The 25000-nt window shown below is 49.8% G+C and overlaps 2 protein-coding genes across 4 annotated transcripts in view; both read right to left on the bottom strand.

Moving 5' to 3' along the window:
- Window positions 1-1622: 1622 nt before the first annotated feature.
- On the bottom strand, window positions 1623-10999 carry LOC310952210 (receptor-interacting serine/threonine-protein kinase 3-like). 3 transcript variants are annotated; one of them, XM_083920743.1, is made up of 12 exons: window positions 10926-10999; window positions 8918-9080; window positions 7195-7363; window positions 6790-6945; window positions 5982-6130; window positions 5145-5194; window positions 4855-5016; window positions 4681-4763; window positions 4548-4596; window positions 3808-3856; window positions 3602-3651; window positions 1623-3055 (listed from the first exon to the last, which is right to left on the bottom strand). In XM_083920743.1, the coding sequence occupies exons 2-12, from the start codon at window positions 9052-9054 to the stop codon at window positions 2487-2489; spliced, it is 1623 nt and encodes a 540-aa protein (XP_083776869.1). In that variant the 5' UTR covers window positions 9055-9080; window positions 10926-10999; the 3' UTR covers window positions 1623-2486. The 3 variants fall into 3 exon arrangements, with proteins under 3 accessions (XP_083776869.1, XP_083776870.1, XP_083776871.1); XM_083920744.1 differs by lacking the exon at window positions 10926-10999 and adding an exon at window positions 10353-10445; XM_083920745.1 differs by lacking the exon at window positions 10926-10999 and adding an exon at window positions 9356-9512.
- A 2349-nt stretch (window positions 11000-13348) lies between these two features.
- The window catches only part of LOC310951579 (synaptophysin-like), a 19113-nt gene continuing 7461 nt past the window's right edge, over window positions 13349-25000 (bottom strand). The window contains exons 4-8 of the mRNA XM_083919878.1: window positions 18180-18378; window positions 17914-18105; window positions 16166-16366; window positions 14983-15051; window positions 13349-14480 (exon numbers count right to left, since the gene is read on the bottom strand). Coding sequence (XP_083776004.1) covers window positions 14998-15051; window positions 16166-16366; window positions 17914-18105; window positions 18180-18378 — 646 coding nt within the window. The 3' untranslated portion in view covers window positions 13349-14480; window positions 14983-14997. The remainder of the gene's footprint in view (window positions 14481-14982; window positions 15052-16165; window positions 16367-17913; window positions 18106-18179; window positions 18379-25000) is intronic.

Raw genomic sequence — 25000 nt, 5'->3', positions numbered from 1 at the left:
GGCGGAGTGGTTCCTGGTGGGGGTCGGCCTCCTCCAGGGGGGCACTCTGTCCCCAATCCTGTTTGTGGTTTTCATGGACAGGATATGGAGGCGTAGTGGTGGTGGGGAGGGGCTGCAGGTGGGTGGGCTGAGGATCTGGTCTCTGGCGTGGTCCTGATGGCGTCGTGGGTCAGGGACCTTCAGCACTCACTGGATCGGTTCACAGCCGAGTGTGAAACGGCCGGGATGAGGATCAGCACCTCTGGATCTGAGGCCGTGGCTCTCAGCAGGAAACCGCTGGATTGTTCCTCCGGGTCTGGAACGAGTCCTGACCCCAAGTGAAGGACTTCAAGCACCTCGGGATCTGGTTCACGAGTGAGGGGACGATGGAGCAGCGGGGGCGGAGCTGCAGTCGCTCTACCCTCAGTCCTGGTTCCTACCCTCACCTGTGGTCCTGAAAGCTGGGTCAGGACCCAAAGAACCAGGTCCAGGTCAGGACCCAAAGAACCAGGTCCAGGTCAGGACCCACTGACCCAGGTCCAGGTCAGGACCCACAGAACCAGGTCCAGGTCAGGACCCAAAGAACCAGGTCCAGGTCAGGACCCAAAGAACCAGGTCCAGGTCAGGACCCACAGAACCAGGTCCAGGTCAGGACCCAAAGAACCAGGTCCAGGTCAGGACCCACAGAACCAGGTCCAGGTCAGGACCCAAAGAACCAGGTCCAGGTCAGGACCCACTGACCCAGGTCCAGGTCAGGACCCACAGAACCAGGTCCAGGTCAGGACCCACAGAACCAGGTCCAGGTCAGGACCCAAAGAACCAGGTCCAGGTCAGGACCCACAGAATCAGGTCCAGGTCAGGACCCACAGAATCAGGTCCAGGTCAGGACCCACAGAACCAGGTCCAAGCGTGTGAACTGTGTTTCTTCAGGGTTCAGGATCATCTGGTCTGGATGAACCCTGGGACTTCATAATAAACTCTGGCTTCACTAACTACGCTGCTGCTGCTTTGTTGTGTGTGTAGGGACTCTTCTCGTGTGTGTGTGTGTGTGTGTGTGTGTGTGTGTGTGTGTGTGTGTGTGTGTGTGTGTGTGTGTGTGTGTGTGTGTGTGTGTGTGTGTGTGTGTGTGTGTGTGTGTGTGTGTGTGTGTGTGTGTGTGTGTGTGTGTGTGTGTGTGTGTGTGTGTGTGTGTGTGTGTGTGTGTGTGTGTGTGTGTGTGTGTAGGGACTCTTCTCATGCTGCTGCAGAGGTGTGTGTTATTTTCAGCAGCATTAGTGGTTAAAAAAGACCTTTGAATGCCTTCCCCGTGCTGCCCCGTGCTAACCACTGTTAGCCCTTTGGGTCTCTCTGGGGTGATCAACCCAAAACCCGCCTCCGTGGCTGATCTGATGGATGTTCCTGCTGAAAAAGACCACAGGTCCGTTTCTATGGGACGGGGCTGCGACATGAGGACGGTGAAGGGTGTGACCACTCTGTTAAAGCTGAACCGTGTTTAAAGGAGACTCACGCAGCCGGCTGCTCAGCACTAGCTGAGCTCGCTGTGTCGTCCCTCGGTTCTAAGTGAGACCGCTGTCGGCTCAGATCAACAGCGTGCGTCGTAAACACGAGTTGGTTTCACGGAGCAGAAGAAACTGAAACGGAGCCGTGATGCTGTGACTTTATTCTGTACATCTGTGAAACATGTCGTCGTGTGAAAGTGGAATAAAAAACATCAGCAGCTCAGAGGAAAGGTCGTTACAGCTGAGCCCCCCCCCCCAGGACAGGAAGTGGCCTCGTCTTAAGCTGCGTTCACACCAAACACGACAGACGCGCACTGAGCGGCAACTCGACACTGAAAATTAACAGAAGTGACGCGATGACACGTGATTCAGGGGGCGGCAGCGAGAACTGACTGAAGCGAAGTCCTAAAGTTGAAAAAAATCAAACTTTTCAGGCGCCATCGTGTCACGACTTCCCGTCAGCGGCGAGAATACGCTAAGTGCCTTCGACGTTCTCAGATAGATCCAGGGGAACAACACCGCCGCTGTTGTTGCAGCCTGTTCCTGTGGAAACAATATAATAAACATAACTCTGACCTGTGGGTGGCAGCGACATCTACTCTGCTGTGAATCCAGAAGTAGAAGAAGAAGGCGGTGGCGGCGGCGGCGTGAGTGAAGCGTGTCTGATCTGCAGGAGAGCGGCAGCACCTGAACGGCTTCAGAGGTGAAATCACTGACTGATCTCACTTCATCTGAGCTAATTTCTGCTCTTTGAAGCGTTCAGATCCCTGTTAGCTGTTAGCATTAGCATCGCTTCATTTAGCACTACAGCAGAGTAGAGCTGCCGGGTTAGCTGCAGTTAGCTAGCCTCCTGCTACCTGAGGCTGAAGCGATGATCAAAAATGTGAGCAAGAGACGCAACACAAGTGTCTCAAGAGACTGTTTTCACGCGTGAACGCAGCTTAACACGATCGACGATCAGCGTCGTCCACAAACATTCAAAGCCCAGGACAGGAAGTCGCCTGTGTCCTACAGAGAACACAGAGACACTGAAGAAAAGTTGAGCCAGACTCCGAACCCCGCGTAAAGAGGTTCAGTGAAGGTGGTTGTGAAGGTGTGGAGGTGGATCAGTGTGTCTAAGTTGACTTGGTAGAAGGACAGAGTCCCAGCATGAGTGTCCAGGAACACGCCCACTCTGTACGGGGGATCGGAGAAGAAGGAGTAGATGGCTTGGAAAGCGGAGGGGGACAAGGGGGGGATGTTTCTTTTCCCGTTATTGTGCCAGACGGAGTAATTCAACTGACAGCAGCTCAGACACCAGGACTGGTCGTTCCCCCAAAACCCACTTTCGTTGCCGCGTCCTTTCCTGTTGAGTCCTTTGTAACACACGGCCACGTAAACGGCTCCGGTCCACTCCACCTCCCAGTAACAGCGACCGGACAGAGCTTCTCTGCACAGCAGCTGAGACCTGAACTCAAACCTGTCCGGATGAGCCGGGTACTGAGTCAACGGCCTCCCACTCAGCAACTTCCTGTTGTCCGGGCTGAGTTCGAGGAATTTGCTTACTGTGTTTAAGTCCACTGAGAGTTCAACGGCATCTGAGGAGAGACACAGACACACAGTTCATCTTCACACATCTGAGGCTTAAAGGGGAAGCTGTGGAACCTTTATTAAAGCTGTATTTAAAAGAATAATCCACCCACGGGGCCCTGTGGCAGACTGCCGTCCTGCACCCACCTGGGATCAGCCCCGAGACCCCGAGACCCTGAGACCCCGACAGGGACCAGAGGCTATGATGACGGATCCACCCACGGGCGGTGGGAGGGGAACAGAATCAAAGTAAAAACTCTCTTTAGTCTGAATGAATATTGTAAATGTTTGACTTCCTGTCCCGTTGTGTTTCCATGGCAGCAGCCAATAGCGTTGGGCGTTGCTGGTTGCCATGGTTGCCTGTTGTTGGGTGCAGCAGAATGGAGAGGAACGCCATTCAAACGCACGCCCACATGGCTACGCTGCTCCTGGATGCTAACATCACTTTCATCTGCACTTAGCTGCAACGGCTAACGCTAACGGCTAACGCTAACTGTCAGTCAAACAGCGATCATCTTAGTGTGTGAAGAGAAGCGGAGTGTGTTTGCACTTACAGCGCCTCAGATCCTCCCGTCTCAGCGTCTGCACTGCACCTGCGTCCACCCTGGAGACACGGAGAACATGAGTCCTGCAGCTCTCTGTCAGCACCAGAGCAGCTCTGATAGCATCACGGTCACTTTAGGATCCAGACTCTAACAGTGATGTTTGAAATGTGTGGGTGACAGGCGGCTCTCAGAGAGCCTGCACACTGAGCTCATACCTGGACACGTCCAGTCCAGCAGGCGCCCCCCACTGCTGGCTCTCCTCCACTGAAGGAAGCAGACGACATGTTTTATTCATCTGCACGCACACACACACACACACACGCTCGCACGCACGCACGCACGCACGCACGAACACGCGCACCCTGGGCTCTTCAACAGTAAACAGAGTCAGAGCGAAGGGCACAAACAAAACAATGTTCAACTGTTTACGTCACAGCTCCACCGTGAAACTCGGATCATTCAGCCCCAAAACACCTGAGAAAGTCCACAAGAGACGCAGGATCCAAGGATTCAACGCTGCTTCCTGCTCCGTGTGTGAACACAGACGTGCGTTCTCCTGGTTCCTGCTCCGTGTGTGAACACAGACGTGTGTTCTCCTGGTTCCTGCTCCGTGTGTGAACACAGACGTGTGTTCTCCTGGTTCCTGCTCCGTGTGTGAACACAGACGTGTGTTCTCCTGGTTCCTGCTCCGTGTGTGTGAACACAGACGTGTGTTCTCCTGGTTCCTGCTCCGTGTGTGAACACAGACGTGTGTTCTCCTGGTTCCTGCTCCGTGTGTGAACACAGACGTGCGTTCTCCTGGTTCTACACTAACTTGAAGAGGATCAAATCATTCAATCACACGTCTCTTCTTGACTTTCTGAAATGTTATGGGACTGAAAGTGAAGCTGCAGCGGTGATGGAGCCGATGACCAGCGCACACTAAGTGGGCTGTTCTGGACAGAACTGTACAAACCTGCAGCCTGAGCGCCGCCGTAGCTCCGGCTCTCGTTTCCGTTTGGCGTCTGGAAAGAGGAGGACAGAGAGTTACACTCAGTGATCCAAAGTCTCCAAAGACTCCAGAGTTCATGCAGACGTTTGCTCCTCACCAGGTTCTTCAGCACGAGGTAGACGGCGTGAGGCACCGCAGGTCTGTGCGGCTCCAGCAGGGCGCGGGCCTCAGTGGTGCACACTGTCGGGCGACACAGAGGAGCAGGTTAGAGCCGGCAGCACACAGTCACAGTCACAGTCACAGTGACAGGGGAAGGAAGCACGGGTCTCACCCAGGCTGCAGGGCCGGCGTTCAGGTTGTTTGTCCCAGCATCGCACCATGAGATCCATCAGCCCCGTCAGCCCGCCCACCCTCACAGCCTGGGCCCGCAGCTCGTCCAGGGGGGGGCGCTGTCCCTGCGGCACCTGGAGCGCCACGAGACAGGGGGGGGCATCTGCAGCGGAGGATGATTAACAGGGGAAACCAGATGAATACTCATAATAATTATAATTATTATTAATAACAATTATAAAAGAGGGTCTTAATAAAGACGGTCATGCAGTCGCACGGAGAGACTCTTACTTTGATACGGTTGTTTCCCTGTGACGAGGGACCACAGCAGGACGCCAAGACTGGAACACACACACACACACACACGTATTACAACATCACCACCACAGCTCTGCAGACACTGGAGCAGTCCAGAACATCTTTGTTGTAAAGCTCCTCACAGACCCAGGAGTGCTCCACAGGGTCCTGAGCACGAGGAACTCTGAACCTCCTCACGTCTCACACGTCTGCTGGGGGTCGATCTGAGGTGAACACGTTCACAGGCTCCTAAATACAAACCACCGTCTCACGTTTCCACTCAAACGGGCGCCCTGCTCTCAAAGAAGAGCTTTATTCTGGGAAACACTGAGTACTTCCTGATAAACAGGAAACTCTAACTAAAAAGAGGATGAGCGTGCTCTGCTGTGTGACGGTGCTCTGCTGTGTGACGGTGCTCTGCTGTGTGACGGTGCTCTGGTGTGTGACGGTGCTCTGGTGTGTGACGGTGCTCTGCTGTGTGACGGTGCTCTGCCGTGTGACGGTGCTCTGCCGTGTGACGGTGCTCTGCTGTGTGACGGTGCTCTGCTGTGTGACGGTGCTCTGCCGTGTGACGGTGCTCTGCTGTGTGACGGTGCTCTGCCGTGTGACGGTGCTCTGCCGTGTGACGGTGCTCTGCCGTGTGACGGTGCTCTGCCGTGTGACGGTGCTCTGCCGTGTGACGGTGCTCTGCCGTGTGACGGTGCTCTGCCGTGTGACGGTGCTCTGCTGTGTGACGGTGCTCTGCTGTGTGACGGTGCTCTGCTGTGTGACGGTGCTCTGGTGTGTGACGGTGCTCTGGTGTGTGACGGTGGCCCAGTGGACAGTGCGTACCTGTAGATGTCCGAGGCCCGTCCCGGTTTGTAGGAGGGTCCGAACGCCTCCGGGGGCATGTAGCTGATGGTCCCTCCCTCTGGACCCGTGCCTCGGGTGGTCATCAGAGAGACGCTGTGGGAGATCTGGGCCAGGCCGAAATCTGTGAGCTGCAGGACCAGAACCCAGAGACCCGGTTCACTCATCTGGACCCAGAGACCCTGTTACATTCATCTGGACCCAGAGAACCTGTTCACTCATCTGGACCCAGATGAACCCGTTCACTCATCTGGACCCAGAGGACCTGTTCACTCATCTGGACCCAGATGAACCCGTTCACTCATCTGGACCCAGAGGACCCGTTCACTCATCTGGACCCAGAGACCCCGTTCACTCATCTGGACCCAGAGGACCCGTTCACTCATCTGGACCCAGAGACCCCGTTCACTCATCTGGACCCAGAGACCCCGTTCACTCATCTGGACCCAGAGACCCCGTTCACTCATCTGGACCCAGAGACCCCGTTCATTCATCTGGACCCAGAGGACCCGTTCATTCATCTGGACCCAGAGGACCCGTTCACTCATCTGGACCCAGAGAACCCGTTCACTCATCTGGACCCAGAGGACCCGTTCACTCATCTGGACCCAGAGGACCCGTTCACTCATCTGGACCCAGAGGACCCGTTCACTCATCTGGACCCAGAGAACCCGTTCACTCATCTGGACCCAGAGGACCCGTTCACTCATCTGGACCCAGAGGACCCGTTCACTCATCTGGACCCAGAGGACCCGTCACATTCATCTGGACCCAGAGGACCCGTTCTGACCTTGGCGTTGAGGCCGTCGTCCAGCAGCACGTTGTGGGGCTTCAGGTCCAGGTGGAGCACAGGACGCTTCAGGCTGTGGAGGAAGTTCAGACCCTGAGCCACTTGGTGAGCCAGTCTGAAGACCAGAGGCCAGGGTGGAGGCCCCCCCAAGGTTTCCTGGAGGACGGAACAGACCGGGTCAGCTGCTGACGGACACGTTTGTATTCCCACTGAGGGGAGTTGGTTCTTAAAGGTTGAACCTGCAGAAGGATCAGAACGGCTCCATCTAGAGTCTCCAGATCGCCAACAACAAAAAAGAAGGACCCACGGGTGTTTTATTATTATTAAACAGAACTTTAATAAAGACTCTGCAGGTTCAACCTTGTTCCAGGTGTTCGTCACCAGGACCCACATCACCGTGGTTACCTGAAGGGAGAACAGCGACCCCCTCTCCATGAGCTCCATGACCACCCCCAGCTGAGGCGTGGCGCCGGAGCCGGGCGCTCGACCCCTGTACACCCCGTACACGTGGACAACCTGCGGGCTGCGTCCTTGGCACATCATGTTGATCTCACGCATCACGAGCTTGTTGTTCCTGAGAGAGAGGCGTTTGAGTCTTTGTGAGTCTTTGTGAGGAAGTTTGAGTCTTTGTGAGTCTTTGTGAGGAAGTTTGAGTCTTTGTGAGGAAGTTTGAGTCTTTGTGAGGGCGTTTGAGTCTTTGTGAGTCTTTGAGAGGGCGTTTGAGTCTTTGTGAGGGCGTTTGAGTCTTTGTGAGTCTTTGAGAGGGCGTTTGAGTCTTTGTGAGGGCGTTTGAGTCTTTGAGAGGGCGTTTGAGTCTTTGTGAGGGCGTTTGAGTCTTTGTGAGTCTTTGTGAGGGCGTTTGAGTCTTTGAGAGGGCGTTTGAGTCTTTGAGAGGGCGTTTGAGTCTTTGTGAGTCTTTGTGAGGGCGTTTGAGTCTTTGTGAGTCTTTGTGAGTCTTTGAGAGGGCGTTTGAGTCTTTGAGAAGGCGTTTGAGTCTTTGTGAGGAAGTTTGAATCTTTGTGAGTCTTTGTGAGGAAGTTTGAGTCTTTGTGAGGAAGTTTGAGTCTTTGTGAGGGCGTTTGAGTCTTTGCGAGGGCGTTTGAGTCTTTGCGAGGGCGTTTGAGTCTTTGTGAGTCTTTGTGAGTCTTTGAGAGGGCGTTTGAGTCTTTGTGAGTCTTTGAGAGGGCGTTTGAGTCTTTGAGAGGGCGTTTGAGTCTTTGTGAGGGCGTTTGAGTCTTTGAGAGGGCGTTTGAGTCTTTGAGAGGGCGTTTGAGTCTTTGTGAGGGAGTTTGAGTCTTTGTAAATCTTTGTGAGGGCGTTTGAGTCTTTGTGAGTCTTTGTGAGGGCGTTTGAGTCTTTGTGAGTCTTTGTGAGGGCGTTTGAGTCTTTGTGAGGCAGTTTGAGTCTTTGTGAGTCTTTGTGAGGGCGTTTGAGTCTTTGTGAGGGCGTTTGAGTCTTTGTGAGGGCGTTTGAGTCTTTGTGAGGGCGTTTGAGTCTTTGTGAGTCTTTGTGAGGGCGTTTGAGTCTTTGAGAGGTCGTTTGAGTCTTTGAGAGGGCGTTTGAGTCTTTGTGAGGGTGTTTGAGTCTTTGTGAGGGCGTTTGAGTCTTTGTGAGGTGGTTTTGAGTCTTTGTGAGGTGGTATTGCATCTTTGTGTGGTTGTTTTGAGTGTTTATGATGGTTTTGCATCTTTGTGTGGTCGTTTTGCATCTTTGTGAGGTCGTTTTGCATCTTTGTGAGGTCGTTTTGCATCTTCGTGAGGTCGTTTTGAGTCTTTGAGGTCGTTTTGAGTCTCTGTGGTTGTTTTGAGTCTTTGTGAGGTGCTTTTGCATCTTTGTGAGGTCGTTTTGCATCTTTGTGAGGTCGTTTTGCATCTTTGTGAGGTCGTTTTGAGTCTTTGTGAGGTGGTTTTGAGTCTTTGTGAGTCTTTGTGAGGTTGTTTTGAGTCTTTGTGTGGTCGTTTTGAGTCTTTGTGAGGTCGTTTTGAGTCTTTGTGAGGTCGTTTTGCATCTTTGTGAGGTCGTTTTGTATTAAAGAGTGTTTGAAAGACTTACCTACTGGCTCCTGTACCAGCTCCTCTCATAGTAAAGTCCAGTTCAGTGGGTTAAAGTCAGTCCCAGAGGAACTTACCCGTCGTCAGGATGAAGCAGCTTCACGGCCACATCGCACGCCAGCTGGCGGTGGCGTCCTTTGTAGACTTGTCCGAAACCCCCGCAGCCAATCAGCTCCAAGCCCTCCAGACTGGAGTCCTGGATGTACTCGGACATGGTTCAGTGTTTCCCAACTCGTGGTCCTGGAACCAGACAAGAGCCACGCCCTCCGCCCCGTCATCATTCTCATTCAAACATGTGGCTCAGAGCTCTCTGATGTCACTGGAAACACTCAGTTATTATTATTATGATGATCATTAACCACGTTATTCACAGATCCCTGAGACATAAACAAGAGCAGAACCTTTGAAAGCATTTAGAAATGTGTGTATTTATTTAATTATTATTGTTGTTATTGTCCTTTATGTTTAGTTATTTGTATTTTTATTGTTTTTGTTGTTCTTTATTTTTAATGTACTTTTTTTCATGTTGTTGTTGTCGTCCAATCAGAGCCGTGGCCCCGCCCCCTAACTGTGTGACGTCATCGTGTTTGAGTTCAGTGTCCATAAAGTTTCCTCTCTTTAAACTCGTGACGTGTGTTTTCATCTTGATGACGTTTTACACTGAGGGAGAAAAGAACAAACTTTAACCTCCAATAGAAACACTAGTGTTGCCATGGAGACCTGATGGGAACACACAGACCATAATGTTCTTCAGCCCTTAAACAGGTTTGATGACGCTGTGTAAACGCCTGTTTAACACGGGGCTCACGTGTCCCCAGAGCCCCGTGCCCCCAGGACCCCGTGTCCCCAGAGCCCGTGCCCCCAGAGCCCCGTTTCCCCAGAGCCCCGTGTCCCCAGAGCCCGTGCCCCCAGAGCCCCGGTGCCCCCAGAGCCCCCAGAGCCCCGTGTCCCCAGGGCCCCGTGTCCCCAGGGCCCCGTGTCCCCAGGGCCCCGTGTCCCCAGAGCCCCGTGTCCCCAGAGCCCCGTGCCCCCAGAGCCCCGTGTCCCCAGGGCCCCGTGTCCCCAGAGCCCCGTGTCCCCAGGGCCCCGTGTCCCCAGGGCCCCGTGTCCTCAGAGCCCCGGTGTCCCCAGGGCCCCGTGTCCCCAGAGCCCCGTGTCCCCAGGGCCCCGTGCCCCCAGGGCCCCGTGTCCCCAGAGCCCCGTGCCCCCAGGGCCCCGTGTCCCCAGAGCCCCGTGCCCCCAGGGCCCCGTGTCCCCAGAGCCCCGTGCCCCCTCACGGTGTAACACTGCAGCTGAGAGGACGCGTTAATGACACCCTGAGTTGTGACTGAGCTGCTCTGTCCTGAATGAGCTCTTCATCAGCCCGCCATCATCAGACCGAAGCTCATACATGAGTATAATCAGGTGATTTAATGCCGGTATTCACGTTATCTACCGCGTGCTAACGGCGCACACACGGTGTAACTTCAGCTGCGGCAACAACACACGGTTACCGGGGAGTGAGCCGCTTACCCCCGGGTGTCCATGCTAATGTTGTTAGCACGCTAATGTTGTTAGCATCAGCGGCAGCGGCGTAAACACGGCGCTCCAACATGGCGGCGTCCCGCGGACAAAAACAAGATGGCGGCCGTTTCTTTTCCGAGAGCGCAAAGCTACGAGTGACGTCACCGTATCCCCTTCCGTTCACTAAACAGCGAAAGGACCGTTACACACACGGTTACACACACGGTTACACACACCGTTACACACACCGTTACACACACCGTTACACACACCGTTACACACACGGTTACACACACACGGTTACACACACACGGTTACACACACACGGTTACACACACACGGTTACACACACGGTTACACAGGTTTTTGTTTGTTTGTGTTCCGGACGTGTTCCCCGCACACATCCGGGTAAATATCATCATATTAACATTATTAATAATAATAATAAATACAGCTAAAGTGGCCAAACACATTGAGCTCTTCACGGACTCAGAAGTTTAGAGTCAAAAACTTTTTTTTGTTGTTTAACTTTCTTTAAACATTGAATAAAAGTTTGAAAAGGACGAAGTGGAACTTAATTACCCGATAATCAGCCGTTGGTCCGTGTCCGTCTGTCTGTCTCCGGATCTCCGCTCCGTCCACGTCAAGACCAGTAGAAAAAGGCTGAGTCACCGATCTAAGATGGCGGCCCTTTGGGGGTACGACGCATGCGCAGTGGGTTTGTGTCCTCGCCTCATTTCTGAGCCTCAGTCGATGCGTCAGGACACGCGCGTCACTCTTTTACATTTATATTTATAAAAGGATTATTATTATTAATCATAATCATTATTATTATTTAATACAAGCATTATTATTATTTAATATAAGCATTATTATTATTTAATATAAGCATTATTATTATTTAATATAGGCATTATTATTATCAGTTAATATAATATATAATTATTATTCATCATAATAATTATTATTATTTCATATAAGCATTATTATCAGTTAATATAATATATAATTATTATCATCATAATTATTATTATTATTTAATATAAGCATTATTATTATCAGTTAATATAATATATAATTATTATTCATCATAATAATTATTATTATTTCATATAAGCATTATTATCAGTTAATATAATATATAATTATTATCATCATAATTATTATTATTATTTAATATAAGCATTATTATTATCAGTTAATATAATATATAATTATTATTCATCATAATAATTATTATTATTTAATATAAGCATTATTATCAGTTAATATAATATATAATTATTATTAATCATAATCATTATTATTATTTAATATAAGCATTATTATCAGTTAATATAATATATAATTATTATCATCATAATTATTATTATTATTTAATATAAGCATTATTATTATCAGTTAATATAATACATAATTATTATTAATCATAATCATTATTATTATTTAATATAAGCATTATTATCAGTTAATATAATATATAATTATTATTCATCATAATCATTATTATTATTTAATATAAGCATTATTATTATCAGTTAATATAATATATAATTATTATTCATCATAATCATTATTATTATTTAATATAAGCATTATTATTATCAGTTAATATAATATATAATTATTATCATCATAATTATTATTATTATTTAATATAAGCATTATTATTATCAGTTAATATAATGTATAATTATTATTAATAATAATCATTATTATTATTTAATATAAGCATTATTATCAGTTAATATAATATATAATTATTATCATCATAATCATTATTATTATTTAATATAAGCATTATTATTATCAGTTAATATAATGTATAATTATTATTAATCATAATCATTATTATTATTTAATATAAGCATTATTATCAGTTAATATAATGTATAATTATTATTAATCATAATCATTATTATTATTTAATATAAGCATTATTATTATCAGTTAATATAATATATAATTATTATTAATCATAATCATTATTATTATTTAATATAAGCATTATTATCAGTTAATATAATATATAATTATTATTTATCATAATCATATACTGTGTTTAATATTTGATATATTATTTAATATATATATCTATATATGTATATAGATATATGTTTCAAGCCCCGCCCCCAGCGTCCTGTCTGGTCCAATCAGGACGCTGGGTCAGCGTCAGTTCTCTGAGTGTCCACTAGGGGCAGGTTTCATGTTAAACAGCCGTTTACACAGCATCATTAAACCTGGTTAAAGTTTATGAATAATAAGGGGCGTGGCCTCCTGAGTGACAGCTAGCCCCTGGCCCTCACCTCTCCTTAGAGTTGTCAGGATTAGCATCATTAGCATGCTAACATTAGCATGCTAACTCCGTCATCTGGACCTGGACGGTGGTCATTCATGTGGTTGTGTTTCCATAGTAACAAGATGGTTTAGCGTTAGCTCTGTTATGCTAATGAAATAGCCTTGAATCCAGCCTGCTGTCTCTGACACAGACACCATGCTAATGCTAATGTGGAGCAGCAGAGGATTGTGGGTGTTTTCCAGGCTGTGAGCGTGGGACTGTGTTGAACATCAGTTTAAATCAGAAACGCTGCTGCTCTTCACTCCTGGAGCTAATGTGGCTAATGCTAATTGGGAGCCGCTGGAATCTGCTCCAGAGACACGGGACTCCCACTCCCTTTAGCTGCTAACCTGCTCTGTTAGCCTAGCTCCCTTTAGCTGCTAACCTGCTCTGTTAGCCTAGCTCCCTTTAGCTGCTAACATGTGCTTTTAGCCTAGCTCCTGGGCGCTGGAGCTAATGTGAGCTAAAATGGCTAAATCTGTAAACGACAGCGAGATGGACGCACGCCCGTCCCCCCAGCGTCACATACATGCCCTTTTTCGGTGAGAGGAAATGAGGCGGAGTCAAAGTCTGACAAGATGGCGGCTCCTTGTTTTGTCATAAACAGACTCTGAGGCGATCACTTTGTAATTTATTGAAACTTTCCATTGAATTAACACAGTGGGGGGGTGTCTCCATAGCAACAAGTCACACACACACATCCTCATCATCATCACTGTCAACACCGTCACCATGGTTACTGATGCTACCATCACACAGGAAGTTACATCACAGAGGCAGAGAGGGCACGAAGAAGAAGAGAGAGAGGAGGAAGAAAAGAACTAAAGAGTGACAGTAGAAGAAGAAGTGTGGACAGGAAATGACACAGACACCTGTACAGGAAACAGGAAGTAGGATCACAACACCAGCAGGAAACACGTCACCATGCGCAGGAAGTTACCGCCCAATTTCTTAGAGCCGAGTAGGAGACGGCTGCTGCTGATTGGTTGAGAGCAGAGGAGGAGACGGGGGAGGGGAGGGGCGGGGGGGGGTAATATGTCCTGCAGCGTCCAGGAGCCATTTTGATCCCGTTGAGCAGCCGTCAGCGTGAAGAGTTCAGACCGGGTCCACTGTGCCCCCCAGTGACATCACTTCCTGTGGTGATATTTACATGCAGCAAGACAAACAAACAGCTGGAAGGTGACGTCGGTCTGAACTGCTCCCTGATTGGATGTTGGTCCTGGAGGGGGCGGGGCATAAACAGCTGATAATATCTAAACAACACAAACAAACATTCTGTCCACATTAATATGAAAAACTCTGATCGACATCATCAGAAGTTTCTACTCTTCAGCGCTTCTGCTGTTGCTGTTGTTGTTGTTGTTGTCGTCGTTGTCATAGTGGCGGTTGTTGTTGTCGCTGCTGTTGTTGTTGTCGTTGCTGTCTTTGTTGTTGATGTTGTTGTTGTCGTCGTCGTCGTTGTTGTCATAGTGGCAGTTGTTGTTGCCGCTGCTGTTGCTGTTGTTGTTGTTGTTGTTGTTGTCGTTGTTGTCGCTTCTGTTGTTGTGGTCGTTGTCGCTGCTGTTGTTGTTGTTGTTGTTGTTGTTGTTGTTGTTGTTGTTGTGGTCGTTGTCGCTGTTGTTGTTGTGGTTGTTGTTGTTGTTGTTGTGTTGGTGTGGGGTTGTTATTTATAACTCTTTTTACACATCGATTCATCACAGCGAACATTGACCCCCCCACCCATTGACTCTGCAGACAGACAGGAGTGTTGCATTGTGGGTAGGTTGCAGGCGACCCACTGTTTTTCACTCTGTTGTTTCCTGTGAAGGAAAAACAAACGTAAAGAGTTTTAGTTTGTTTATTCACAAACAAATAAAACTACACAACATTTGACATTTTCAGTAAAACTAAACAATCAAGTTACAAATTAACTTTCTTTGATAAATGACTTCTGACTTGCTGTTTTACTTCCTGTCTGACTTCCTGTTTTACTTCCTGTCTGACTTCCTGTTTTACTTCCTATCTGACTTCCTGTTTTACTTCCTGGTTTTGTTCCTGTCTTGCTTCCTGTCTGGCTTCCTGTTTTACTTCCTATCTGACTTCCTGTTTTACTTCCTGGTTTTGTTCCTGTCTTGCTTCTTGTTTGACTTCCTGTCTTACTTCCTGTCTGACTTCCTGTCTTACTTCCTGTCTGACTTCCTGTTTTACTTCCTGTCTTACTTCCTGTCTGACTTCCTGTTTTACTTCCTGTCTGATATACTTTAAATTAATTTAGTTGACCAATCAGAAGAGAGCGTAGCCTCTACTTCCTGTGTGACTCACCTGCTTCCTGTCAGTTCACATCTGATTGGAGAAGGAGGTGGGCGCCGCCTGCTGGCCGTACTCTGCGTCCTGCAGGACACACAGAGCAAAGACGGAGGTTTCAATGTCCAACAGTCCTGCACCTGTCCTCCCTCACCTGTCCTCCCTCACCTGTCCTCCTTCACCTGTCCTCCCTCACCTGTCCTCTTTCACCTGTCCTCTTTCACCTGTCCTCTTTCACCTGTCCTCCCTCACCTGTCCTCCTTCACCTGTCCTCCCTCACCTGTCCTCTTTCACCTGTCCTCTTTCACCTGTCCTCCTTCACCTGTCCTCTTTCACCTGTCCTCTTTCACCTGTCCTCTTTCACCTGTCCTCCTTCACCTGTCCTCTTTCACCTGTCCTCCTTCACCTGTCCTCCCTCACCTGTCCCCTTTCACCTGTCCTCCTTCACCTGTCCTCCTTCACCTGTCCTCCTTCACCTGTCCTCCCTCACCTGTCCTCTTTCACCTGTCCTCTTTCACCTGTCCTCCTTCACCTGTCCTCCCTCACCTGTCCTCTTTCACCTGTCCTCCTTCACCTGTCCTCTTTCACCTGTCCTCCCTCACCTGTCCTCTTTCACCTGTCCTCCTTCACCTGTCCTCCTTCACCTGTCCTCCCTCACCTGTCCCCTTTCACCTGTCCTCCTTCACCTGTCCTCTTTCACCTGTCCTCCCTCGCCTGTCCTCCTTCACCTGTCCCCTTTCACCTGTCCTCCTTCACCTGTCCTCCTTCACCTGTCCTCTTTCACCTGTCCTCCCTCACCTGTCCTCCCTCACCTGTCCCCTTTCACCTGTCCTCCCTCACCTGTCCTCCTTCACCTGTCCCCTTTCACCTGTCCTCCCTCACCTGTCCTCCTTCACCTGTCCCCTTTCACCTGTCCTCCCTCACCTGTCCTCCCTCACCTGTCCCCTTTCACCTGTCCTCCCTCACCTGTCCCCTTTCACCTGTCCTCTTTCACCTGTCCTCCCCCTGTGAGGTCTCACCTGGTTGTACCCCTGTGTGGTCTCACCTGGTTGTACCCCTGTGCGGTCTCACCTGGTTGTACCCCTGTGCGGTCTCACCTGGTTGTACCCCTGTGCGGTCTCACCTGGTTGTACGCCTGTGTGGTCTCACCTGGTTGTACCCCTGTGAGGTCTCACCTGGTTGTACCCCTGTGCGGTCTCACCTGGTTGTACCCCTGCTGGCTGTACTCGGGTTGGTATCCCCCCTGGTTGCCGGCGTACGGGTCCTGCTCGTACACGCCCTCTGGAGCAGCAGGTTTCTCCTGAGGAGGCGGAGCTCGCATGAAGGGGGCGATGATGCCTGTCTCCTTGAAGACGAACCAGAGGTTTCCCACCCACAGGATCAGGTTAATGAAGCCAAACGCCTGGAGACGGACAGGGGACAGGACAGGGGACAGGACAGGGGACAGGACAGGACAGGGGACAGGACAGGGGACAGGACAGGGGACAGGACAGGACAGGACAGGACAGGGGACAGGACAGGGAACAGGACAGGGGACAGGACAGGACAGGACAGGGGACAGGACAGGGGACAGGGGACAGGACAGGGGACAGGACAGGGAACAGGACAGGGAACAGGACAGGGGACAGGGGACAGGACAGGACAGGGAACAGGACAGGGGACAGGACAGGGAACAGGACAGGGGACAGGACAGGGGACAGGACAGGGAACAGGACAGGGGACAGGACAGGGGACAGGGGACAGGACAGGGAACAGGGGACAGGACAGGGAACAGGACAGGGAACAGGACAGGACAGGGGACAGGACAGGGAACAGGACAGGGGACAGGATAGGGGACAGGACAGGGAACAGGACAGGACAGGGGACAGGACAGGGAACAGGACAGGACAGGACAGGACAGGGGACATGACAGGGAACAGGACAGGGGACAGGACAGGGAACAGGACAGGGGACAGGACAGGGGACAGGACAGGGGACAGGACAGGACAGGGGACAGGACAGGGGACAGGACAGGGGACAGGGAACAGGACAGGGAACAGGACAGGGGACAGGGGACAGGACAGGACAGGGGACAGGACAGGGAACAGGACAGGGGACAGGACAGGGAACAGGACAGGACAGGGGACAGGACAGGGGACAGGACAGGGGACAGGACAGGGAACAGGACAGGGAACAGGACAGAGGACAGGGAACAGGACAGGGGACAGGACAGGGAACAGGACAGGGAACAGGGGACAGGACAGGGGACAGGACAGGGGACAGGACAGGGGACAGGACAGGACAGGACAGGGGACAGGACAGGGGACAGGACAGGACAGGGGACAGGACAGGGAACAGGACAGGGGACAGGACAGGGGACAGGACAGGACAGGACAGGGGACAGGACAGGGGACAGGACAGGACAGGACAGGGGACAGGACAGGGGACAGGACAGGGAACAGGACAGGACAGGGAACAGGACAGGACAGGGGACAGGACAGGGAACAGGACAGGACAGGGGACAGGACAGGGGACAGGACAGGACAGGACAGGGGACAGGACAGGACAGGGGACAGGACAGGGGACAGGACAGGGGACAGGACAGGACAGGACAGGGGACAGGACAGGACAGGGAACAGGACAGGGAACAGGACAGGGGACAGGACAGGGAACAGGACAGGACAGGGGACAGGACAGGACAGGGGACAGGACAGGACAGGACAGGACAGGGGACAGGACAGGGGACAGGACAGGGGACAGGGGACAGGACAGGGAACAGGACAGGACAGGACAGGACAGGGGACAGGGGACAGGACAGGACAGGGAACAGGACAGGGAACAGGACAGGGAACAGGACGCAGAGGTTCAGCTTCATGAACAGAATTCTCTGAAATAAAATCTGATTGCACGTCTCGTCCTTGTCGGTCAGACTCATGTCTCGTTGTCTCGTCCGTCCTGACCCCGTCTCACCACGGAGGTGTTGAGTCCAGACATGACAGGGTCGTGGACTTCACGGCAGCGGTTCCCCTCGGCGTCGCAGGCGGAGATCAGAGTGATAACTTTGTCTGGGTCGGTCGCCGTCTTCACGTCAGACAGACCTTTGGCCCACGCTGCCGAGCTCACCAGCCACATGAAGGCGAACACCGCGGTCACGCCCAGGTCCTGAACACACACACGCACAGAGTGTGAGTGACGCAGCCACGCTCACCTGACAGCGACGGCGTCCGTGGACTTACGATCAGCGGGCCCTTATTGTTCTCTTTGTACTTTTCGAAGAAGAAGATGTAGATGAAGAGAGCCGCCGTGGAGTAGAGGAAGGCGAAGACGCCGATGGTGACGAAGAACTCGGCCGAGGACGAGTAGTCGCCGACCAGGAAGAGACGTTCAGTGGCCTCGCCCCTACAGGTGGGGGCGTCGAAATACACCTGGTGGAGTCTGACAGAGACAAAGTCTGTTAATGTCCCACTGAGCCCAGTGTAAAGCCTGTTAATGTCCCACTGAGCCCAGTGTAAAGTCTGTTAATGTCCCACTGAGCCCAGTGTAAAGTCTGTTAATGTCCCACTGAGCCCAGTGTAAAGTCTGTTAATGTCCACTGAGCCCAGTGTAAAGCCTGTTAATGTCCACTGAGCCCAGTGTAAAGCCTGTTAATGTCCCACTGAGCCCAGTGTAAAGTCTGTTAATGTCCCACTGAGCCCAGTGTAAAGCCTGTTAATGTCCACTGAGCCCAGTGTAAAGTCTGTTAATGTCCACTGAGCCCAGTGTAAAGCCTGTTAATGTCCACTGAGCCCAGTGTAAAGTCTGTTAATGTCCCACTGAGCCCAGTGTAAAGTCTGTTAATGTCCACTGAGCCCAGTGTAAAGCCTGTTAATGTCCCACTGAGCCCAGTGTAAAGTCTGTTAATGTCCACTGAGCCCAGTGTAAAGCCTGTTAATGTCCCACTGAGCCCAGTGTAAAGCCTGTTAATGTCCCACTGAGCCCAGTGTAAAGCCTGTTAATGTCCACTGAGCCCAGTGTAAAGTCTGTTAATGTCCACTGAGCCCAGTGTAAAGCCTGTTAATGTCCACTGAGCCCAGTGTAAAGTCTGTTAATGTCCACTGAGCCCAGTGTAAAGCCTGTTAATGTCCCACTGAGCCCAGTGTAAAGCCTGTTAATGTCCCACTGAGCCCAGTGTAAAGTCTGTTAATGTCCACTGAGCCCAGTGTAAAGCCTGTTAATGTCCACTGAGCCCAGTGTAAAGCCTGTTAATGTCCACTGAGCCCAGTGTAAAGTCTGTTAATGTCCACTGAGCCCAGCGTAAAGTCTGTTAATGTCCCACTGAGCCCAGTGTAAAGCCTGTTAATGTCCACTGAGCCCAGTGTAAAGTCTGTTAATGTCCACTGAGCCCAGTGTAAAGCCTGTTAATGTCCACTGAGCCCAGTGTAAAGTCTGTTAATGTCCCACTGAGCCCAGTGTAAAGTCTGTTAATGTCCACTGAGCCCAGTGTAAAGCCTGTTAATGTCCCACTGAGCCCAGTGTAAAGTCTGTTAATGTCCACTGAGCCCAGTGTAAAGCCTGTTAATGTCCCACTGAGCCCAGTGTAAAGCCTGTTAATGTCCCACTGAGCCCAGTGTAAAGCCTGTTAATGTCCACTGAGCCCAGTGTAAAGTCTGTTAATGTCCACTGAGCCCAGTGTAAAGCCTGTTAATGTCCACTGAGCCCAGTGTAAAGTCTGTTAATGTCCACTGAGCCCAGTGTAAAGCCTGTTAATGTCCCACTGAGCCCAGTGTAAAGCCTGTTAATGTCCCACTGAGCCCAGTGTAAAGTCTGTTAATGTCCACTGAGCCCAGTGTAAAGCCTGTTAATGTCCACTGAGCCCAGTGTAAAGCCTGTTAATGTCCACTGAGCCCAGTGTAAAGTCTGTTAATGTCCACTGAGCCCAGCGTAAAGTCTGTTAATGTCCCACTGAGCCCAGTGTAAAGTCTGTTAATGTCCCACTGAGCCCAGTGTAAAGTCTGTTAATGTCCACTGAGCCCAGTGTAAAGCCTGTTAATGTCCCACTGAGCCCAGTGTAAAGTCTGTTAATGTCCACTGAGCCCAGTGTAAAGTCTGTTAATGTCCCACTGAGCCCAGTGTAAAGTCTGTTAATGTCCCCTGAGCCCAGTGTAAAGTCTGTTAATGTCCCACTGAGCCCAGTGTAAAGTCTGTTAATGTCCCCTGAGCCCAGTGTAAAGCCTGTTAATGTCCCACTGAGCCCAGTGTAAAGTCTGTTAATGTCCACTGAGCCCAGTGTAAAGCCTGTTAATGTCCCACTGAACCCAGTGTAAAGCCTGTTAATGTCCCACTGAGCCCAGTGTAAAGTCTGTTAATGTCCACTGAGCCCAGTGTAAAGCCTGTTAATGTCCACTGAGCCCAGTGTAAAGTCTGTTAATGTCCCACTGAGCCCAGTGTAAAGTCTGTTAATGTCCACTGAGCCCAGTGTAAAGTCTGTTAATGTCCCACTGAGCCCAGTGTAAAGTCTGTTAATGTCCCACTGAACCCAGTGTAAAGCCTGTTAATGTCCACTGAGCCCAGTGTAAAGTCTGTTAATGTCCACTGAGCCCAGTGTAAAGCCTGTTAATGTCCCACTGAGCCCAGTGTAAAGTCTGTTAATGTCCACTGAGCCCAGTGTAAAGCCTGTTAATGTCCCACTGAACCCAGTGTAAAGCCTGTTAATGTCCCACTGAGCCCAGTGTAAAGTCTGTTAATGTCCACTGAGCCCAGTGTAAAGCCTGTTAATGTCCCACTGAGCCCAGTGTAAAGTCTGTTAATGTCCCACTGAGCCCAGTGTAAAGTCTGTTAATGTCCCACTGAGCCCAGTGTAAAGCCTGTTAATGTCCACTGAGCCCAGTGTAAAGTCTGTTAATGTCCCACTGAGCCCAGTGTAAAGTCTGTTAATGTCCACTGAGCCCAGTGTAAAGTCTGTTAATGTCCACTGAGCCCAGTGTAAAGCCTGTTAATGTCCCACTGAGCCCAGTGTAAAGTCTGTTAATGTCCACTGAGCCCAGTGTAAAGTCTGTTAATGTCCACTGAGCCCAGTGTAAAGTCTGTTAATGTCCCACTGAGCCCAGTGTAAAGTCTGTTAATGTCCCACTGAGCCCAGTGTAAAGTCTGTTAATGTCCACTGAGCCCAGTGTAAAGTCTGTTAATGTCCCACTGAGCCCAGTGTAAAGCCTGTTAATGTCCCACTGAGCCCAGTGTAAAGCCTGTTAATGTCCCACTGAGCCCAGTGTAAAGCCTGTTAATGTCCACTGAGCCCAGTGTAAAGTCTGTTAATGTCCCACTGAACCCAGTGTAAAGTCTGTTAATGTCCACTGAGCCCAGTGTAAAGTCTGTTAATGTCCCACTGAGCCCAGTGTAAAGTCTGTTAATGTCCCACTGAGCCCAGTGTAAAGTCTGTTAATGTCCACTGAGCCCAGTGTAAAGCCTGTTAATGTCCCACTGAGCCCAGTGTAAAGCCTGTTAATGTCCCACTGAGCCCAGTGTAAAGCCTGTTAATGTCCCACTGAGCCCAGTGTAAAGTCTGTTAATGTCCCACTGAGCCCAGTGTAAAGCCTGTTAATGTCCACTGAGCCCAGTGTAAAGTCTGTTAATGTCCACTGAGCCCAGTGTAAAGTCTGTTAATGTCCCACTGAGCCCAGTGTAAAGCCTGTTAATGTCCCACTGAGCCCAGTGTAAAGTCTGTTAATGTCCCACTGAGCCCAGTGTAAAGCCTGTTAATGTCCCACTGAGCCCAGTGTAAAGCCTGTTAATGTCCCACTGAGCCCAGTGTAAAGCCTGTTAATGTCCACTGAGCCCAGTGTAAAGTCTGTTAATGTCCCACTGAGCCCAGTGTAAAGCCTGTTAATGTCCCACTGAGCCCAGTGTAAAGTCTGTTAATGTCCACTGAGCCCAGTGTAAAGCCTGTTAATGTCCCACTGAGCCCAGTGTAAAGTCTGTTAATGTCCACTGAGCCCAGTGTAAAGTCTGTTAATGTCCCACTGAGCCCAGTGTAAAGTCTGTTAATGTCCACTGAGCCCAGTGTAAAGCCTGTTAATGTCCAACTGAGCCCAGTGTAAAGTCTGTTAATGTCCACTGAGCCCAGTGTAAAGCCTGTTAATGTCCCACTGAACCCAGTGTAAAGCCTGTTAATGTCCCACTGAGCCCAGTGTAAAGTCTGTTAATGTCCACTGAGCCCAGTGTAAAGCCTGTTAATGTCCACTGAGCCCAGTGTAAAGTCTGTTAATGTCCCACTGAGCCCAGTGTAAAGTCTGTTAATGTCCACTGAGCCCAGTGTAAAGTCTGTTAATGTCCCACTGAGCCCAGTGTAAAGTCTGTTAATGTCCCACTGAACCCAGTGTAAAGCCTGTTAATGTCCACTGAGCCCAGTGTAAAGTCTGTTAATGTCCACTGAGCCCAGTGTAAAGCCTGTTAATGTCCCACTGAGCCCAGTGTAAAGTCTGTTAATGTCCACTGAGCCCAGTGTAAAGCCTGTTAATGTCCCACTGAGCCCAGTGTAAAGTCTGTTAATGTCCCACTGAGCCCAGTGTAAAGTCTGTTAATGTCCCCTGAGCCCAGTGTAAAGTCTGTTAATGTCCCACTGAGCCCAGTGTAAAGTCTGTTAATGTCCACTGAGCCCAGTGTAAAGCCTGTTAATGTCCCACTGAGCCCAGTGTAAAGTCTGTTAATGTCCACTGAGCCCAGTGTAAAGCCTGTTAATGTCCCACTGAACCCAGTGTAAAGCCTGTTAATGTCCCACTGAGCCCAGTGTAAAGTCTGTTAATGTCCACTGAGCCCAGTGTAAAGCCTGTTAATGTCCACTGAGCCCAGTGTAAAGTCTGTTAATGTCCCACTGAGCCCAGTGTAAAGTCTGTTAATGTCCACTGAGCCCAGTGTAAAGTCTGTTAATGTCCCACTGAGCCCAGTGTAAAGTCTGTTAATGTCCCACTGAACCCAGTGTAAAGCCTGTTAATGTCCACTGAGCCCAGTGTAAAGTCTGTTAATGTCCACTGAGCCCAGTGTAAAGCCTGTTAATGTCCCACTGAGCCCAGTGTAAAGTCTGTTAATGTCCACTGAGCCCAGTGTAAAGCCTGTTAATGTCCCACTGAACCCAGTGTAAAGCCTGTTAATGTCCCACTGAGCCCAGTGTAAAGTCTGTTAATGTCCACTGAGCCCAGTGTAAAGCCTGTTAATGTCCCACTGAGCCCAGTGTAAAGTCTGTTAATGTCCCACTGAGCCCAGTGTAAAGTCTGTTAATGTCCCACTGAGCCCAGTGTAAAGCCTGTTAATGTCCACTGAGCCCAGTGTAAAGTCTGTTAATGTCCACTGAGCCCAGTGTAAAGTCTGTTAATGTCCACTGAGCCCAGTGTAAAGTCTGTTAATGTCCACTGAGCCCAGTGTAAAGTCTGTTAATGTCCACTGAGCCCAGTGTAAAGCCTGTTAATGTCCCACTGAGCCCAGTGTAAAGTCTGTTAATGTCCACTGAGCCCAGTGTAAAGTCTGTTAATGTCCACTGAGCCCAGTGTAAAGTCTGTTAATGTCCCACTGAGCCCAGTGTAAAGTCTGTTAATGTCAACTGAGCCCAGTGTAAAGTCTGTTAATGTCCACTGAGCCCAGTGTAAAGTCTGTTAATGTCCACTGAGTCCAGTGTAAAGTCTGTTAATGTCCCACTGAGCCCAGTGTAAAGTCTGTTAATGTCCCACTGAGCCCAGTGTAAAGTCTGTTAATGTCCACTGAGCCCAGTGTAAAGTCTGTTAATGTCCCACTGAGCCCAGTGTAAAGCCTGTTAATGTCCCACTGAGCCCAGTGTAAAGCCTGTTAATGTCCCACTGAGCCCAGTGTAAAGCCTGTTAATGTCCACTGAGCCCAGTGTAAAGTCTGTTAATGTCCCACTGAGCCCAGTGTAAAGTCTGTTAATGTCCCACTGAGCCCAGTGTAAAGTCTGTTAATGTCCACTGAGCCCAGTGTAAAGCCTGTTAATGTCCCACTGAGCCCAGTGTAAAGCCTGTTAATGTCCCACTGAGCCCAGTGTAAAGCCTGTTAATGTCCACTGAGCCCAGTGTAAAGTCTGTTAATGTCCACTGAGCCCAGTGTAAAGTCTGTTAATGTCCCACTGAACCCAGTGTAAAGTCTGTTAATGTCCACTGAGCCCAGTGTAAAGCCTGTTAATGTCCCACTGAGCCCAGTGTAAAGTCTGTTAATGTCCACTGAGCCCAGTGTAAAGTCTGTTAATGTCCACTGAGCCCAGTGTAAAGTCTGTTAATGTCCCACTGAGCCCAGTGTAAAGTCTGTTAATGTCCCACTGAGCCCAGTGTAAAGTCTGTTAATGTCCACTGAGCCCAGTGTAAAGTCTGTTAATGTCCCACTGAGCCCAGTGTAAAGCCTGTTAATGTCCCACTGAGCCCAGTGTAAAGCCTGTTAATGTCCCACTGAGCCCAGTGTAAAGCCTGTTAATGTCCACTGAGCCCAGTGTAAAGTCTGTTAATGTCCCACTGAGCCCAGTGTAAAGTCTGTTAATGTCCCACTGAGCCCAGTGTAAAGTCTGTTAATGTCCACTGAGCCCAGTGTAAAGCCTGTTAATGTCCCACTGAGCCCAGTGTAAAGCCTGTTAATGTCCCACTGAGCCCAGTGTAAAGCCTGTTAATGTCCCACTGAGCCCAGTGTAAAGTCTGTTAATGTCCCACTGAGCCCAGTGTAAAGCCTGTTAATGTCCACTGAGCCCAGTGTAAAGTCTGTTAATGTCCACTGAGCCCAGTGTAAAGTCTGTTAATGTCCCACTGAACCCAGTGTAAAGTCTGTTAATGTCCCACTGAGCCCAGTGTAAAGCCTGTTAATGTCCCACTGAGCCCAGTGTAAAGTCTGTTAATGTCCCACTGAGCCCAGTGTAAAGCCTGTTAATGTCCACTGAGCCCAGTGTAAAGTCTGTTAATGTCCCACTGAGCCCAGTGTAAAGCCTGTTAATGTCCCACTGAGCCCAGTGTAAAGCCTGTTAATGTCCCACTGAGCCCAGTGTAAAGTCTGTTAATGTCCCACTGAGCCCAGTGTAAAGCCTGTTAATGTCCCA

This window comes from Echiichthys vipera (genome assembly GCF_963691815.1).
Source record: "Echiichthys vipera genome assembly, chromosome: 9".
NCBI lineage: Eukaryota > Metazoa > Chordata > Actinopteri > Perciformes > Trachinidae > Echiichthys > Echiichthys vipera.
Note: the sequence above shows the minus strand (reverse complement) of the source record. Positions and strands in the feature narration are given on the sequence as shown.